Source organism: Quercus suber, unplaced genomic scaffold, assembly GCF_002906115.3.
Source record: "Quercus suber isolate HL8 unplaced genomic scaffold, Cork oak 2.0 scaffold_48, whole genome shotgun sequence".
Classification (NCBI taxonomy): domain Eukaryota; kingdom Viridiplantae; phylum Streptophyta; class Magnoliopsida; order Fagales; family Fagaceae; genus Quercus; species Quercus suber.
Window position 1 is genome coordinate 703,208 of NW_027069513.1, and position 17,673 is coordinate 720,880.

At 32.7% G+C, this 17,673-nt stretch overlaps 1 protein-coding gene and 1 non-coding gene across 2 annotated transcripts; one reads left to right on the forward strand and one right to left on the reverse strand.

Annotated features, from left to right (window-relative positions):
• Positions 1-4,679: 4,679 nt before the first annotated feature.
• On the reverse strand, positions 4,680-16,906 carry LOC112009347 (uncharacterized). The gene is made up of 4 exons (XM_065771757.1): positions 16,530-16,906; positions 16,331-16,416; positions 6,458-6,549; positions 4,680-4,756 (listed from the first exon to the last, which is right to left on the reverse strand). Exons 1-4 carry the CDS (start codon positions 16,863-16,865, stop codon positions 4,680-4,682), a joined length of 591 nt encoding a protein of 196 aa, XP_065627829.1. The 5' UTR covers positions 16,866-16,906.
• On the forward strand, positions 10,809-10,882 carry TRNAW-CCA (transfer RNA tryptophan (anticodon CCA)). Its single transcript has one exon. It is a non-coding gene; the product is annotated as a tRNA-Trp (tRNA).
• Positions 16,907-17,673: the final 767 nt, after the last annotated feature.

Here is a 17,673-nt window from a genome sequence, read left to right on the forward strand (position 1 = left end):
AAATTTGCCCCTCAGGTACCAGCATCTTCCCATTGAACCCTACTAAAGGCGTGTTGTGCTTCATCAAATCTTTTGGCTTGAAATCCAGGTCTTTGTAGAGGTCGGGGTGCATTATCTCAGCCCCGCTCCCTTGATCTATTATTACCCTCTTGACCTAAAATCCTCCAATTCTTGACGCCACGATGAGGGCGTCATCATATGGCTGGGATGTCCCCTTAGGTCATATCGCCAAAAGTGATTGGTTCTTTAGTCGGCCTCAACCTTTTCTCTAGCCAGTTCGTAGCTTCTGGCCTTTTTTTTTTTTTTTTTTTTGAGAAACTTGGGCAATTTCAACTCGGAGGGTTAGTTTTAATTGTGTTATATACTAAACTTTAAAAACTATTTTACCTTTTAAAGATAAATTTAATAAGTTGTATTTCCTCTATGCCCTATAAACCATTGTGGAAAATTATAGGAAGCGACCCACTTTTGATAGATTAAAATACATACGTCTTAAGCTATTAGTACTTTCTAATTTTTTTTTTTTTAAATGATTAGAGTATCATATGCATTTCACTATGTATGGTTACAAATCTGTTGGGCAAGTATCGTTTATTTTTCATATTTGCATGTGTCAATCATGGTGTTAAAAAAAAATAAAAAATAAATTAAAAAAAAAAAACCTTAAAATTGATATAAGTTAAAGGTGGATTTGGTTGGATTTTGGTAGTTTAAACTTTAAAAGAGAAAAAGAAAACTCAATCTGCCACCTAACTCAACCAACCACTTTAATAGTTGAACTCACCTAACCCACTTAAAAATTAATATCATATCAGTGTTGATCAATGCAAGATAGAGTGGGTCAGATAATTTTGGCAAACTAAACTGGTTTATGCATAGACCTATACAAAACTAAAGGAGTATCCATTGCCATGTTACTTAATTTTAAAATTATGTGTTAGCATGTATAAAAGTAGGTATAAAATCTAAAATCTAATTGTAAAATAGACTTTCTCTATTTCATTTGAAAAGATAAAGATCCTTGTCCTCAAGTAACAATGGTCTCCTTTAACAATAGTTTTTTTTTTTTAGAGAGTTTCAACTTATAGCATCCACTCTTGATGATAACTCTTTATCATCAAACTAATATACTAATTAGTTTTTGGTATAGGCGGGGAATATATCTCGCCAGATCTCTTATACAACCATCAGAAATTTTATCAGTTGAGCTAACTAAAACCCACTCCATTAAGAATAATTGATTGGCTTAGAATTGCTTAAAAAAAAAAATCTACATACTATAATGATTGAGTTATTTCAGAGTGGCCATTGAGTTTTATCCTTTAAACCTCTCAAGGAAAAATTAAAAATGAACATAGCGATTAATTTTTTGATTACCTAAAAAAAAAAAATTTCTTTAGGAAACAATCATTTTTTTTTTCAAACAAGGTAAATAACAATTATTTTTCTTCATTTAAATTGCTCGAATTTAATATCTAATCAAAGCTACTAGCCTTGCTAATTTTTGTATAATTCCATGCATCAAACCAAAATCTCTTGTTGTGGCCTAGGTGCAAGTGTTGCTTCCCTAGTACTAGATGTAGCGGTAGAGCTAGGATTTGATTCCAGGGGTCTAAATGTAGTGGCAGAGTTAGGATTTGACTCTAGGGTACAAAATTTATGTACATATACTTGAACACACACACACACACACACACACACACACAAACACAAACACACTTTAGATAAATATGAAATATAAAAATTAATTCATGTGTATATTAAATTCTATTTTAATGTAAGAAAACTAAACTAAGATAGAATATTATTTATATTTTTTTTACCAGTTAAGGATTTTTTTTTTTTTTTTTTGCATAAATAGGTCTTTTTTCAAAGTTGAAATTTCACTTAGGAATGAATATATTTTTAATAGTTATGTAATTATTCTAAATTTTATTGCTTATTACACAAAGTTTTATGAATAAAAATTAATATATTAAAAATGAGGTCCTATCAATTTTTGTGTGTGTATATATCACTTTTAGAAGATAATAATAATATTTTGAAAAAAAACTCTAGCCTCGTTATAATTTTATTTTCTTAATTTTGTTTTAATTTTAAAGGTTTTTAACCTTAAAACACATTGTTAAAATAAGAAAAAATTTCTTAATTTTTTTTAATGAATTTTGACATAGGAAAGAGATAATAGTGCGTTGATGGTAAGTATGATCAAAATAATAATTTATTAACTACAATTTGATGCAGATGCATCAAGAAGTAGAACACGTTTACTTCTAGAAAACATGAAACAAAACACATTTACTTTCGAAAATATATCTCGAATCCACGAGGATTCCTTGAATTCACAAGGAGAAAGGGTTTTGGAATCCACCAGAGAAACAATAGACAAAAGTCTAAATTTTTACTCATATCACTAATACTCAAAAAAATGTTTATAGACTTAGGGACCTATTTAAGGGCTCTGTAAAACTTGATAGACAAGAAAATATATTCTAAAATAACTCTTAATTGATACTTAACTATAATAGGAACTAAATTTGACCTAAAAAACATTAAAAGCACCTAAAAGTAAGGAAATAAATAAACTACACCTAAAATAATGAATTTTACATAAAAATACCAAAAATTGAATAATTACAAAAATTAAATAGTAGATTATGTCCTACATCAGACCCCTCTACTTGAAACAAACTTGTTCTTGAGTTCATTTTTGAAACCTGAATTCTTTCGCTCCAAATAAACAAGTACTTCGAATGCTTAAGCCCCTTGATCTTCTTTCCATACTTGCAACTCATCAATGGGATAAACAATTCAACTTGAATTTCTTTTTCATTGATCTTCATGTTATTCTAGAGATTTACCATATAAGAACTAACAATTGAATCAAATCTATCAACCCCAATAAAATCAATAAACTTCGGTGTATCGCTTACCACCAAAACAAAAGGATCTTGAGATTGACACAATCATATGATTTGATTTCATTGAGATCCTTGAAACTTTCCTATTCAATTTCTTCCTATTAGACTTCTCTATAATTGGATCTTCATTATTTTCCTCCACATTAATCTTGATTTTAGGATCTTCTTCTATAACAAGACCTTCATTAATTTCTTCAAAAATCTCTATATTTTGTTCTTTGACTTCTACATAATCTTTAAAAACAATATTTTCTTCAACATGCAATTCTTCCTTTAATGGTGGAATATATGGCTCTTTAAAATTCAAGTACGAAAGTTTTGGCCAATAACAATTTTTTTTTTTTTTTTTTGGTATATGACAAAAGTTCATCACAATCCAAAGGATAATATTTGATAGCAAGCATCTTTTTCATCCTTAGCCATGAATGAATTTTGTCTTTACCTAGTCGGATTCTATTAGATTGTACTTGTTCCCACCAACATAAGGCATGCTTACTAAGTTTATACAAAACAAGTCCAACTTTTCTCTCATAACAAATATTCTCATAGTCAAATAAATCTTCTAGATCAAGTAACCAATCAAGAAAATCTTCTTTATAAAAATAATCATTAAAGCTTGCAATTCTTCTATAATGCCTATATGAAAATTGCTTACCAATAGGTTTCCCATGAGTTATGTCTCCGCGATATAGTTATTCATATTGTTTCCATGCTCCAATGATAGCATCCTAACAAAGATATTTTTCAGTGCTAGTTGCATGTCACATAATACTTGCTAAGTTTTTTGTCATCGGAATTGCTACCATCTCATACGTTAGCCACTAGATCAGAATAAGTCAAGACTTTAATACTAATTGATACGGGATATGTAGTCGTTAAGAAGCAGAACACTTCTACTTCTAAAAAAAAAAAACATTTTTGCTTCTGAAATTAACCTTGAATCTACAAGAAAAAAGAGTTCTGGAATTCACCAGAAAAATAATAGACAAAAGTTTGAATTTTTATTAATATTAATAATCCTCAAAAAATGTTTTAAGACTTAAGGACCTATTTAAGGGCTTGTAAAACTTGACAATAAGAACATATATTATAAAATAACTCCTAATTGATACCTAACCATAACAAGAGCCAAATTTAACCTAAAAACACGTTAAAAGCACCTAAAAACAAGGAAATAAATAAACTAAACCTAAAATAACGAATTTTACATAAAAATACCAAAATTAAATAATTACAAAAATTAAATAGTAAATTTTGTCCTACTTCAAAAAAACATGAAAGGATTTTAAAAAAAAAAATTATAAATGGGAGGAGGAGGGGGAAACATTGTAAAGTGACTACTATCTTTGAAATTTTTGGTAGGTTGAGGGGGATATTGCCCTTCCTCGATCCCATTGGCTCTACCGATGCCTAAATGTGCCCTTTCCTATTGAATTTTTCACATTCATGACTTTTTTTTCAGCCCATTTTTCTCCTTTTACATCGTCATCAGCAATTTCGTTGTGAGCTTCAGAAGCAACCCCCTCATATTTTTAAAAAAAAATTGAGTTTATACATCCAGAGGTGCTCAAGAGCTTTACTTCATTTTCAACGTGGGCTTTGAAGTATTTTAGTCCCACATTATGCATTTTCGACATTTACGACTTGCGAGCCTTCGGGTTGAGCACCTTGATGGTTGAGTTTAGCTCGTTTAGTAAAACAAAATGAGCCATGTAGTAAACTCGGGCTTGACTCATTTGTATTAGCAAGCAAACTCAATCAATCTGCTGACTGAGCTTTCACCGAGTCACTGCATAAACAGTTCAGCTCATTTATATCCGTATGGAAGGTACAATCTACGAATACAAGATTTATGGAAAGTTTATAAAAGATGATTGTCAACATAAAATACCTTAATGACTTGGATTGTAAGGTTATCATAAATGAGGATAATTTCATTTATTTACCCCTTGTATATGGTGAAATTATATAATCCACTATGTGTGTTACACCCTCCTCTCTTAGACTCCATATGCGACTTTCTTTCGACCTATTTTTCTCCCTCTAAATTGTCATTGTCGATCTCTTTGTGAGCTATTGAAAGTGACACCGTCACATTTTTACCAAAAAATTGAGTCTACTCATCCAGAGGTGCTCAAGAACTAGCTTTACTTCATTTTCAACATGGGCTTTGAAGCATCTTAGTCCCACATTATGCATTTACAACATTAACAACTTGCGAGCCTACAGGTTAAGCGCGCACCTTGATGCTTGAGCTCAGCTTGTTAAGTAAAACGACACATGCCATGCAGTAAAGTTAAGCTTGACTCATTTGTATTAGCAAGCAAATCTAATCGATTTGCTAATTGAGCTTTGATCGAGAAATTACATAAACAGTTAAGCTCATTTATATCTGGATGGAAGGTGCAATCTACAAATTCTCTGTGACTTTCCTTTAGCTCATTTGTCTCCCTCCAAATCATCATTCGCGATTTCGTTGTGAACTCTAGAAAGCGAGTCTATACAACCATAGGGGCTCAAGAGCTTTTCTTCATTTTCAACATGGGCTTTGAAGCATCCTAGTCCCACATTACACATTTACAACATTAACGACTTGCGAACCTATGATTTAAGCATCCTTATACTTGAGCTCAACTCGTTTAGTAAAATGATATGAGCCATGCAGTGAGCTCAAGCTTGACTCATTTGCATTAGCAACCAAACCCAATCGTCTGCTGATTGAGCTTTGACCAAGTCATTGCATAAACAATTCAGCTCATTTATATATGTATAGAAGGTACAATCTACAAATAGAAGAATTATGGAAAGTTTATAAAAGATGATCGTGAACATAATATACCTTAAAGACTTGGATTATAAGACTATCATGAATATAGGACAATTTCAGGTGTATTCAGTTTCTTTGGTTCCGATGGTTACTACAAGACATGGGCATTTCACTACCTTTTGTCACCGTCGTGCACTGTAATAATATGAGTCCTATTTGGTTTACTCATAATAACGTTTTTCATGAGCGGACCAAGCACTTTAAGATTGACTATCATCTCGTTCGACACTACCTCTTAACAAGCAAGACCTTTGTTTGTTTTCTCTTAGGATTAGCTTAGTGACATCTTCACCAAATCCCATCCACTAGGCCGTTTCCATGATCTTGAATCCAAATTCAAGTTGGCTTATCAAAATCCATTTTGAGTTTGAGGGGCTATTAGAATTACTATTATTCTTGTACTTTTTGTACTAGTCTTATTAGATTTAGAGTTAGCAGTCAAGAACCTTAAAGCTCGATCAAATGGTTGACAATGACACTGATCATACTATTAATGGGTAAAATATTAGTAAATCATACTATAATCTTGAGGCATTTTAAACCAAACAGGAAGAATAGGAAAATATTTTTATGGCGAGAAGAAAATAAAGAGATGCAAATAATGTTCTAAGCCTAGCTAGCATGGAAAGCTGGGATGCGTTCATAACTATTTTGTATTACACAAACATTTGAGAAAGGGAAGAAGACCCCGCAAGAGATGAAAACATACCTTGGAGGGGTAATGATAATGGGTGATAAGTGAGGAAACATGCAGATAATTCCTTCACAATTCTTGTCATTGGTATCGGATAGATAGGATACCTAATTAATAAACAATGGAGACCATTTTTAAATTGTTAGTCATATTCATACCTTCCTTCGAAACGTTAACTCACGTTCGTTTCAACAAACTATAAGGTGCACATCGGGTGTGTCGCATGGAATATCGGTTTTACTCTAGGAAAAAAAATAGTAAACAAATTAATTTTCGACATGCAATGTATGGGCAAATCATTTTATTTGTTATCGTGAGCTTCGTGATTCCTATTTGAGTCAGTTGTCTTTTCACTTCATGTGCGACCAGCCGTCACCCTTGGTTAAGATCGTTGTTACTCTATATATATGTGTGTGTGTGTGTGTGTGTATAGTGGACTCTTTGTAAAACCTTCAAACCGTAGCCTTTGTAAATTGAAAGAAATTTGGTGCGCCTGGGGTTTGAGTTTGTGATAGTCTATGCTGGCTTTGTAATCTTCCTATTTCTATTGGTAAAAGTTTCATTTCTCTTTGATGTTGCCCGTCAAAGTGAAGTCTATACCCGAATCACAGTCTTAATATCAACTATGGTGTTTGAATTTTATCTTGCACTAGACACCTTCATTATTCTTATCTAAGGCTATGCATTGGGGGTAACATATATAGGTTGTGGAGCATGAATTCAACATCTTCAAGTAAAATTATCGTCAATCATCATCGATTTAAAATTAAACGAGTCTTCTACTCTTAACCATTAAAAAAGAGAAGAAGCTTGATATAGTCAAAGACGATGATGTTAGCAAGCTTGTGGATTTAAAGTTAAAACAACTGACAAAGTGCATGAAAACACTATAATTTGTTGGGTCTATATGTATTAGTGTTGTTAAAACATGTCAGAAAATTGCTAGTTATGTTGTGACTTAAAGGTGTAATTCAAGATCAAAACAAAAAACCCAAACATTAGCTCAAGAAAGCAAAGTTTCTATAATATCGACTACAACCTTGATAGCAACATCAATCGGTCGAGCTTGATAGCAGCCTCTGCTTATTGAGACTTGCACAAACCCGCTTTGCTAAAAGCCCAATAGCTTGTATGTTTCACCCCTAATTTGATTCCTATTTGTTAGACTATAAAATAGAAATTATAAGTTGATAAGAGAGATTATTTAGAGGAGAGAGCCCTGTTTGTGAGCTTAATTAGGGTTTTGTAACCAAGATTCTCAATTTCAACATACTGGAGATATTAAAGCAAATTTGAAGGCCAGTTAGTGAAAAAGTTGAAGCCATAGCACATATCATATACTTCTTGTTGTGAAGATTACTTTCAAGAGGTTCTTAGAGTTGGTCAGAAGTTTTAATCATGATCATGCATGTGTCATTTGTGAAAGCAATTTATATGGTTGAAGAATCTGGGCATTCTAGTGCAATGAAGGGTTTTAATTTCTCTTTAAGTTCTCTACGAGTCAGTAGAGGCTAAGAAAATGTTTTTCCTTGATTGTAAAACTTTTCATATCATAGAGAATTTGCTTCATCTCGAAAGGTTTCTCCCATAGTGGTTTTTTACTTGGATAGTTTTTCTTAGATTTTCCACTTCCGCCACCATATTGTTTTCTCCTTTCGATTAATTTTGTGTGATTGTTGACACATTATTCAAGTTAGCTTTACATGCTTCATCTCTTTCCATTCAAATTGATATTTGGTATAATTGGACTAATATAACACCTTGGTTAATTCATTATGAAATTAACAACCACGGTCTAAAAACTTAACATAGTTCAACCAATTCAAGATGAGATGCCTGATTCTTCGGACAAGATACTCCATTAACAACAAACATTAAGCTTTCAACCACTTTGTCATTGTTGTGTGAGGAGGAGAAGTAGCACGTCTTGCATTCCTTATGGTTGTGCAGTTGATACCATGACGTATGTTATGTTTTACACTCATTTAGATATTTCGCATGCTTTTAGTGTAGTACAGATAATTCTAGTAATAGTAATTGTGTTTTGGATTTGAAAATTCTGATTTCGTTGGTAATTTAAATAAGACGAAATTTCTAACATGTCATTTTTTTTTACACTTTTTAGTTACGCTATCATTTGGAAGATGATATTAAAGTCAATTGTTGCTTTGTTTACCACATAAACAGATTATATGGTAGCAGCAAAGGTAGTGAAAGAAGTTATTTGGTTGAGAGATTTGGTTTGCAGCATAGTGAGACTATTGTGTTTTGTGATAGTCAAAGCACCATACATTTGACTAAAAATCATATGTATCATGAGAGAAACAAGCGCATTGATATTGGATACCATTTCATTCAGGAGATTATATCTCAAGAAACTGTTGCAGTAACAAAAGTTGCTACAGTGAATAATTTAGCAAATATGATGACTAAACCAATTCCTCTCAGTAGCGGCTTTAGGAATTTTTTCTAAGAGGGTCATTAAGAAACTTAAATTAAAAAATTTTAATTAAAAAAAGAACTTGAATATATTGAATTATCGAAAAAAAAATACAACACACACACACAAATATAAATGAAGTTTTACAATTTTTTTTCTACGAGTTTTCATATTTTGAAATTGTCTCATGATAGTTTATTATTAGTTGTCATTATCTATTGTCAATGTAAGTATGACCATTTTTTTTTGTATAATATTTCTGTTTTTATGCAACTGTGGTTATATATTTGTCATTTTTTATAAAAATATTTTAAACTAAATAACAAAACTCAACTCCACTTGCACTTTATAATTATTAACTCACACAACCACACTCATCCATACATAAATAATGCATTAAGTTGTTATTTAATTGTGGGATAAGTTGATATGTGATCAAGGTGTGCAAGATTTAAAACAGGGTGTGCAAAAATATTTTTAAGAGTAGTAAATTAAATTAGTAAAGCAATATATATATATATATATATATATAGATAGATGAGTTCAAGTTACACTTGATGTAACTCTAAAGAATTATACATTTTTTAAACAATTGTGTTTGTTTTTAGACCCCTTAAAACTCAATCAGATTAACCTAGTTAATTAGCCAAGTGATTACTTAGTCAAATTATCATATTTAGGTTAACACAAACATATCATATCAATGTAAAGTACGGAAAATAAAGAACACAAAGATATGATGACCTAGGAAAACTAAACTGGTAAAAAACCTACGAAGGATTTAACCTAGCTATTTTCAAGGTAAAACGGCAAAACCACTATGAAAGAATTGAAGTTTGTATAATAGCGACTTGGACTACTAACATCTTATTACTACATCCGAATACTAAAGATTCGAGCCATAGAATTTCTCAATTCTGACACAAGGTACTTATTTGATCTAATAAGTACATTAAATCTAATAGAATTATTTTGCTGTATCCAGACTAATACCAATCCAACCCATTTCATGAATAAAATGTGACCAATTAACCAACCAACAAAACTACTTGTTACAAATAATATCTTGTTGTTGCATCGAAATATATAAATGTTGACTAATCTGACTAACATTGAACTTGGTAAAATGAACACCAACGATCCGAGGTTGGAGCATAGTTGAAGTTGAATCTAAAGGATCGACTGCTGGATAGATACCTTTGGCAGCTAATCCTCTTGATAGTACGGTAGTCGCATCTAAATGTGCAAATGTCGTGGCAGGGGTAGGATCGGTCAAATCGTCCGCAGGCACATAAACTGCTTGAATAGAAGTTATGGATCCTTCTTTGGTAGAAGTAATTCTTTCTTGTAAAGAACCCATTTCGGTACTAAGGGTGGGTTGATAACCCACAGCGGAAGGCATTCTACCCAATAAGGCAGATACTTCGGATCCTGCTTGAACGAAACGGAAGATATTGTCGATAAATAGAAGTACGTCTTGTTCATTAACATCTCGGAAATTAAATTGTATTCTTTCTATTTTTTTTTTCGTTCCTATTCTTCTTTCTTTTCTGAAAAAAAAAGGGGGGGCTTACTGAATAAAGGATTATTTCGTTTCCGACAGTTATTTATTTAATCGGTGGATAGGAGTATACTCTGGATAGGAATCGTGGGGAGTACGGCCTGATCATTTCTACTAACTTAAAGCCCCAATCCGTATTCTTTTTATATTATGTGTAAATATCCTTGGGGATAAATGACACAATCTCTATTACTAATCCTTTGCGTAAGCAGGAATCGTAACGAGGGATCAATTGAAATCGATTAAATTGGGCATCCATAACATGATCAATCTTTCATTTGACTCTATTCTACTATAGAATAGGATACGCATGCAAAAATATAATATATTAGGGTTACTTACAAAATATTTAGTGTGATAATAAAGCGCTCTTAGTTCAGTTCGGTAGAACGCGGGTCTCCAAAACCCGATGTCGTAGGTTCAAATCCTACAGAGCGTGATCCCATTGTTATTCTTGAGATTGGAAACCTTAAGTATATGTGAAGGTAAACACCTTTAGATCTCACAAGAGATTCAAATACACAGCATAAAAGAGCTCCGTAAAACATGGCTAGGTTTTTCCTTTTATACTTAAGGCAAAATATAAAACCTTACACGTCATATAGGCTTAGGGCTGAGTTGGAAAATTCTGCAGAAAAATATTCTGCCCGAGTTTCAATCAGTCAAGTCTAATTCTCGATCGATTGAGCCAAGCAGAATCATACTATAACTTATGGAGCAACTCGATTCCAAATTTACGTAAAACGCATACACTTTGAGCAAGTCTAAACAAGACTGAAACCTATTTTGATCATGATTTCCTAACAATATAAATTAAAGTTCTAATACATTAGTTTCTAAGTACTTAAAACCTAATACATTGGATTTAAGTAATCAACGGTGAAAAAAAAACCTCATTAATGCTAATATTCTTATTAGGATCTCATTAATTATCTCATTTATTATATTTTATATCTATCTCTAAACCCAAAAAAGTTTATATTTGACTCTCTCTCTACTCTCTTCTACTCTCCTCCACCTTGTTCCACCTCCATGGATAGATTCAGCAAAAGAAGGGAAAAATATAATGGAAATGCTTAAAAGGAATCCCTGAAAAAGTGCTTAAGGAACATTGGATGAACCGCACTCTCTCTAGCATGCTTTCTTGACATCTAGAGCTTAATCTGTGTTCAAGTTCTTGGATGATCTCGGCCATATTTGTGGGTTATAGTGCTCTATTCAGTCTTGCAAAGGATAAGATTAGAGGTGAGTCTTGTGTTGCTTATCATGAGAAGATTTTATTCAAGAGGACTTCTCTTGTGTAGTTTTCACAAGAGAATGTCCATGGGAGTTCTTGTGCCGAATGATGGAGCCGCTTTACTTCTAGTGCTAATGTTGAAATCGTATTAAATGATGATGAGTTAAAGAGTATTGTGGATTTGTTATTGAAGGGAGGTACTAATATTAATATTGGGGAGCAATTGAAGCAGTGGGCAAATTTAGAGAAACAAGTAGAAGTCAAGGGAAAGATCTTTTCAAGATCTATGGGCTGAATTTCACCGATGCAAACATTTTGAGAAAAAAAAATTTGTATTTGAGATACATTAAGGTTTGGCAGAATTGGAAAGTATATGCATTGAAGAAGATAAAAGAAGGGAAGAGTTTGGGCACAAACCATTGAGTTACGAGTCTCTCTTGTTAGAGCGTGAGAGACAGATTAAGAACACAAATGGTGAGAATTTTGAGTGGATATCATATGGTATATTTTGGAAGAAAATCACAGAGGACAGTGAAATANCAACATGAACACTCCAGATCTTTTCTCATGAAATAAAATCTCAGTAATAATGGCAACATATTTCTTTCAACAATATTCAAGACATTTTGTTGGTGTCTCTTTGTGGGCAGCACATGTGTTTTTATACTTTAATAGTTTTTTTTTTTTTTTTTTTTTTTTGAGAAACTAATCAAGTCTTTATTTGAAATCAAGAAAGGCGGCTATCAGCCAATACTAGGTGCTGCACATCACTAGGGATGTCATCATACCAGATCTATGGACATTGGAATTGCTTGGCTAGCTTAGCCAGTTTATCAGCAACAGTATTCCCAGTCTGTTTTACATGTAAAAAAGAAGAATTTGGAAAATTCAAAACTAAGGCTTTGGCATCATCAACAAGATGGCCAAAGGAAGTAAGACACCTAACATTAGAGTTGAGGGCCTTTATAACTGTTTTCGAATCACCTTCAAAAACCACATTGTCAAGACCGAGGTTTAAAGCAAAACTAATTACTTTCCTGCAAGCAAATGCCTCCACATCGTCCACCGTTGAGGGGAGAAGCAACCTCTCCGATAAAGCACCAATCACATGGCCACCCGAGTCCCTGATCACTACTCCAATTCCTACCATTTGTGAATCCATGAAAACATCTCCGTCAAAGTTTGCTTTAAACTATGCTGTTTGAGGAGGTGTCCAGCATCTAGTTGTTATCAGTGGTCTAAGGTCCAAAACCATTTGTGTCTCAGGATGTCGAGCTTCATGGAATTCTTGAAACCGTTCCAAAGAGTCACGATAGATGCTTGAAAATGGTAGACATGGTTTTCGCAATCTTGAAGCGTTTCTAGTATGCCAAATACTCCAAGCCATGAAAGCAAATCTCTCTGCCAACTGGTGTTTGTTTGTACTTACAATCCCAATCCATAAATCTCAAAAATCCACAAACTGATCCATAAGATGGTTTCTAAGACATGGTTCTTCCCACCAAATTTCCTTCAAAGCCTGATAGCCCCATAGTTAGATTCATTATTTTTCAACTACAAAAATGATTATTACTAAAGCCAATTTTTTTTTTTTGTGCGCCATTATGAATGTAGAAAGAACTAAAGTAATGGTTATTACTGAGATTTTATATTCCTTTTTAGAAATAAGTATGAAATGTATTAAATAGGGGATAATAAATGAGATCAATTAGAATATTAGCATTAATGAGGGTATTTTTTTTATCATTGGATTCACTTAAATTCAATGGTTTAAAAAATGTGTAACTTTTTAGAGTTACACTATGTGTAACTTGAACCCATCTCAAAATAACTCTAAAGAGTTACACATTTTTTAAACCATTGGATTTAAGTAAATTCAACGGTGAAAAAAAGATCCTCATTAATGCTAATATTCTGATTAGGATCTCATTAATTATCCCTCATTTATTATATTTTATATCTATCTCTAAACCCAAAAAAAGTGTTATATTTGACTCTCTCTCTATCTCTTTCACTTCCATCGTTGTTCCACCTCCATGGATAGATTACCAGCAGAAGAAGGAAAAAAAAATATAATGGAAATGCTTAATAAGCAAATCCCTGAACAGCTGCTTAAGGAACATTGGATGAACCGCACTCTGCTCTAAGCATGCTTTCTTGACATCTTAGAGCTTAATCATGTGTTCAAGTTCTTGGATGATCTCGGCCATATTTGTGGGTTATAAGTGCTTTGCTACAGTCTTGCAAAGGATAAGATTAGAGGTGAGTCTTGTGTTGCTTATCATGAGAAGATTTTATTCAAAGAGGACTTCTCTTGTGTAGTTTTCAACAAGAGAATGTCACATGGTGAGCTTCTTGTGCCGAATGATGGAGCCGCTGTTACTTCTAGTGCTAATGTTGAAATCGTATTAAATGATGATGAGTATAAAGATGATATTGTGGATTTGTTATTGAAGGGAGGTACTAATATTAATATTGGGGAGCAATTGAAGCAGTGGGCAAATTTAAGAGAAACAAGTAGAAGTCAAGGGAAAGATCTTTTCAAGATCTATGGGGCTGAATTTCACCAGATGCAAAACATTTTTGAGAAAAAAATATTGTATTTGAGATACATTAAGGTATGGCAGAATTTGGATAGTATATGCATTGAAGAAGATAAAAGAAGGGAAGAGTTTGGGCACAAACCATTGAGTTACGAGTCTCTCTTGTCAGAGCGTGAGAGACAGATTAAGAACACAAATGGTGAGAATTTTGATTTGGATATCATATGGTATATTTTGGAAGAAAATCACAAGGACAGTGAAATAAAATTAGTAATCAAGAAGCATATTAGCTAGATAGATGAAAAGGTATGATATAGCCAAATTTATGAACATGATAAATTTCATGCTTGAGGTGAAATCCAATGTCCTTAGTGTAGTGCTGTGTTTGATATTGAATATGTTGCTTGATGAACTATTTCATTCCATAGGATGATTGAATTTCAGTATGTTTATTGTTGCAACTTTACAAATTTGATGGTATAATCAGGACAACTACTATTGCTATGCAACAGAAGGGAAAGAAAATTGAAGTGGTAACTACTTGTGACTATCGATCAATTTTTGTGCCCCTGCTGAAGTTACACCTGAGTCAGAGTCCAACATTCTTCAAGGAAATAACAGATAGCCCAGTTAGCCCACAGATATATGCATGTAAGGGGAAAATAATGCTCTAGTGTTTCACTCCTCTTTTAACCAAAATTATAATATTACCATAAGAGTAGCATTAACAAGTCAAGTCAACTTAATCTAGTCTTCATTGCATATGCAAGCACAAGTACACAACATATAAGATAGAGTAGCATTAACAAGTCAAGTCAACATAATCCATTCTTTCTGGTGTAGGTTTCATCTAATTGTTTATCTAAAACTGGTCATGCTTGAAAATTTCTATTAACCAAACCAAAATATTTAAAAAAAAAAAAAGAAAAAAAAAAGAGAGAGAGAAATTGTGCTTCATGCACTACATTGGCGTGGTAATTTTTTTTTTTTAAATAAAAAATTTCTAAAATTTTGTATTTCATTTTTTTTTTCCTTCTTCCTCCAGCAATCTATTCATGGACATGGAACAACATAATCCATTCATTCTGGTGTAGGTTTCATCTAATTGTTCATGCTTGAAAATTTCTATTAACCAGACCAAAATATTTATTAAAAAAAAAAGAAAAAAGAAAAGAGAGAGAGAGAGAGAGAGAGAGAGAGAGAGAAATTGTGCTTCATGCACTACATTTTTTTTACTAATTTATCTACTTAAATCCAGTGGTTTAAAAAATGTGTAACTTGAACTCATCTCATATATATATATATATATAAATTTTTTTTTTTTTCAAGTCAAGGGGTTCATTGATCCCCTGAAGTGTATGTGCAGCCACCCCTGATTCCTTTACACAAGTTTAACCATTGCTTAGACTTAGTTCATAGAGGTTTTGATGCAGGCATTAAAGCCTTAAAAGAGTTCAACCTTTTGGTGAAAATTTTGTTGAGATATGTTTTATAAGGTGCGGTGTGTCACAGCATACCCATGAAAATCTAGTCACTCTTATTCAACTTTGTATTTGATTCCTACGTTTTTTTTTTTCCCGTTCCTTGTGAAACAACAAATTTAATTTTGTCACACTTGGTTAAGACTCTAGGCACTATATATATGTGAGCTCCTTAAAAAACCTTCAAGCAGTAGCCTTTGTAAATAGAGGGGGTGCCTTGAATTATTTTATTTTTACATATACAATCTTTGTAATCTCTCAATTTTATGAGTAGAACTTTCTTTTTAACACCACCTGTGCACATAAGTTAAAGACCGAATCATATGAATGTTTGTATTCTTTGTGTGGTTGTTTTATCCCATTTCTATATTCCTATTTCACATAAATCTATTATAATTTACTCAAAATAAATTAGTATTAAAGCCTTCGATATTTGCTAAATGTAGTCAGTGTCTTACGTGTTTGCATTTTATCCTACACTAATACTAGGCCCCTATACATCTTTCCAATCTAAGCAACTCTCAAAGATAAATCATGTTAACAGGAAAAAAGATATTTCCTCATAGCAATTTTAACTTAAAGAAGAAAATAAAAGGGCTTTGCTAGGAATGATTAATTGTACATACCAAGCAACGGCTATCCAACTATAAGGAGAGAGATCCATGTTGTTGAATGTCGTCAAGCCAGGATGAGCCTCAGCTAATTCATTTATCTGAGCAAATATCCCACCATATATAATCAAATATTAGCTAGTGACAGAGAACGATAATTATATTGTGGTATTGAGGAATGAGAAAAGAGGAATATTTAGATATGATAATTTGCCTTTGTAGTCAGCGGAAGTCTATCATAAGGACTTAATGTCTCGTTGAACTGAAAGTAGAGATGACCAAGGCTATCCATTATTTTGGATGGTCCCTCATGATGATCAACTAGCAGTGTGGTATGTTGTGAAGTCCTAGTTGATGAATTATTATTGCTCACACTCACTGAGATAGATTCACAAGGTTTTGTAGTATATATCTGGATAGCTGATAGGGAAGGTGCATAGTATTGTACAACACTTTCACCATTGTTCAACAGTATTGGTACAGAAGCCCCATAGAAACTCTTCTCAACATAAAACTCCCAAACGTCACTCAAGGAGAAACACCCCACCATATCGTTCCCACTACTTCTCTCGCTTGATTGCCCAAACCCATTTAGTGTACGAGCCTGCATATATAAATAAGATGTGAGGAATAAAAGAAAATGAGAAAGAACGGTAACCCTCCAAATAAATGTCGTTGTACCAAAATATAAAGGGTTAATTATTAAACGTCGACAGCTGTTATTCATTTGAAAAATTACTTTTTTCCAAAAGTTATTTTTGCTATAGCCTGTGTGCCAATGCTAATTATGGTTTTAGAAAACATTTATACTTGTTTTTCTTCGCTGCTTCTTTTATAATGGTAAAAAGAGAAGCAATTGGTCCTATAAATTTTTTTTTTCCATCAGGAGTATGGTAAATGGTAAATGGTGTTTGAATAAGCCGAGCATTACCAGGATTACACATAAATGGTATTATGGAAAATAGTATACGGGGGGTTGCTATAAATGATGCCATGAAATGGCTACCAATTCATGTGATCCGTTCTCAGCTATTCTTCAGTTTGGAAACATGGGGAGGATAAAGATTCCAATTTCCAAACTACAGAGGATCAAGGCTCTTTTTGGTGGGAATTTAACAACTAAGTAATTATTAAATATTAGTGTTTGGATGACAGGATTTGGATACATGGATTTGGATTTGGGTGATTAAAATCCAAATACCCTATTTAATTTGGATAACCAAGAATTTTAAATCTTCAAATCTTTGAATTTGAAATAATTTCTAAACCTACAGAATTTTAGAAATTCATATGATATACTTAAATATTTATGGACTTTGAATTAAAAAATTTCAAATCCATCACATTAAAATTCAAAT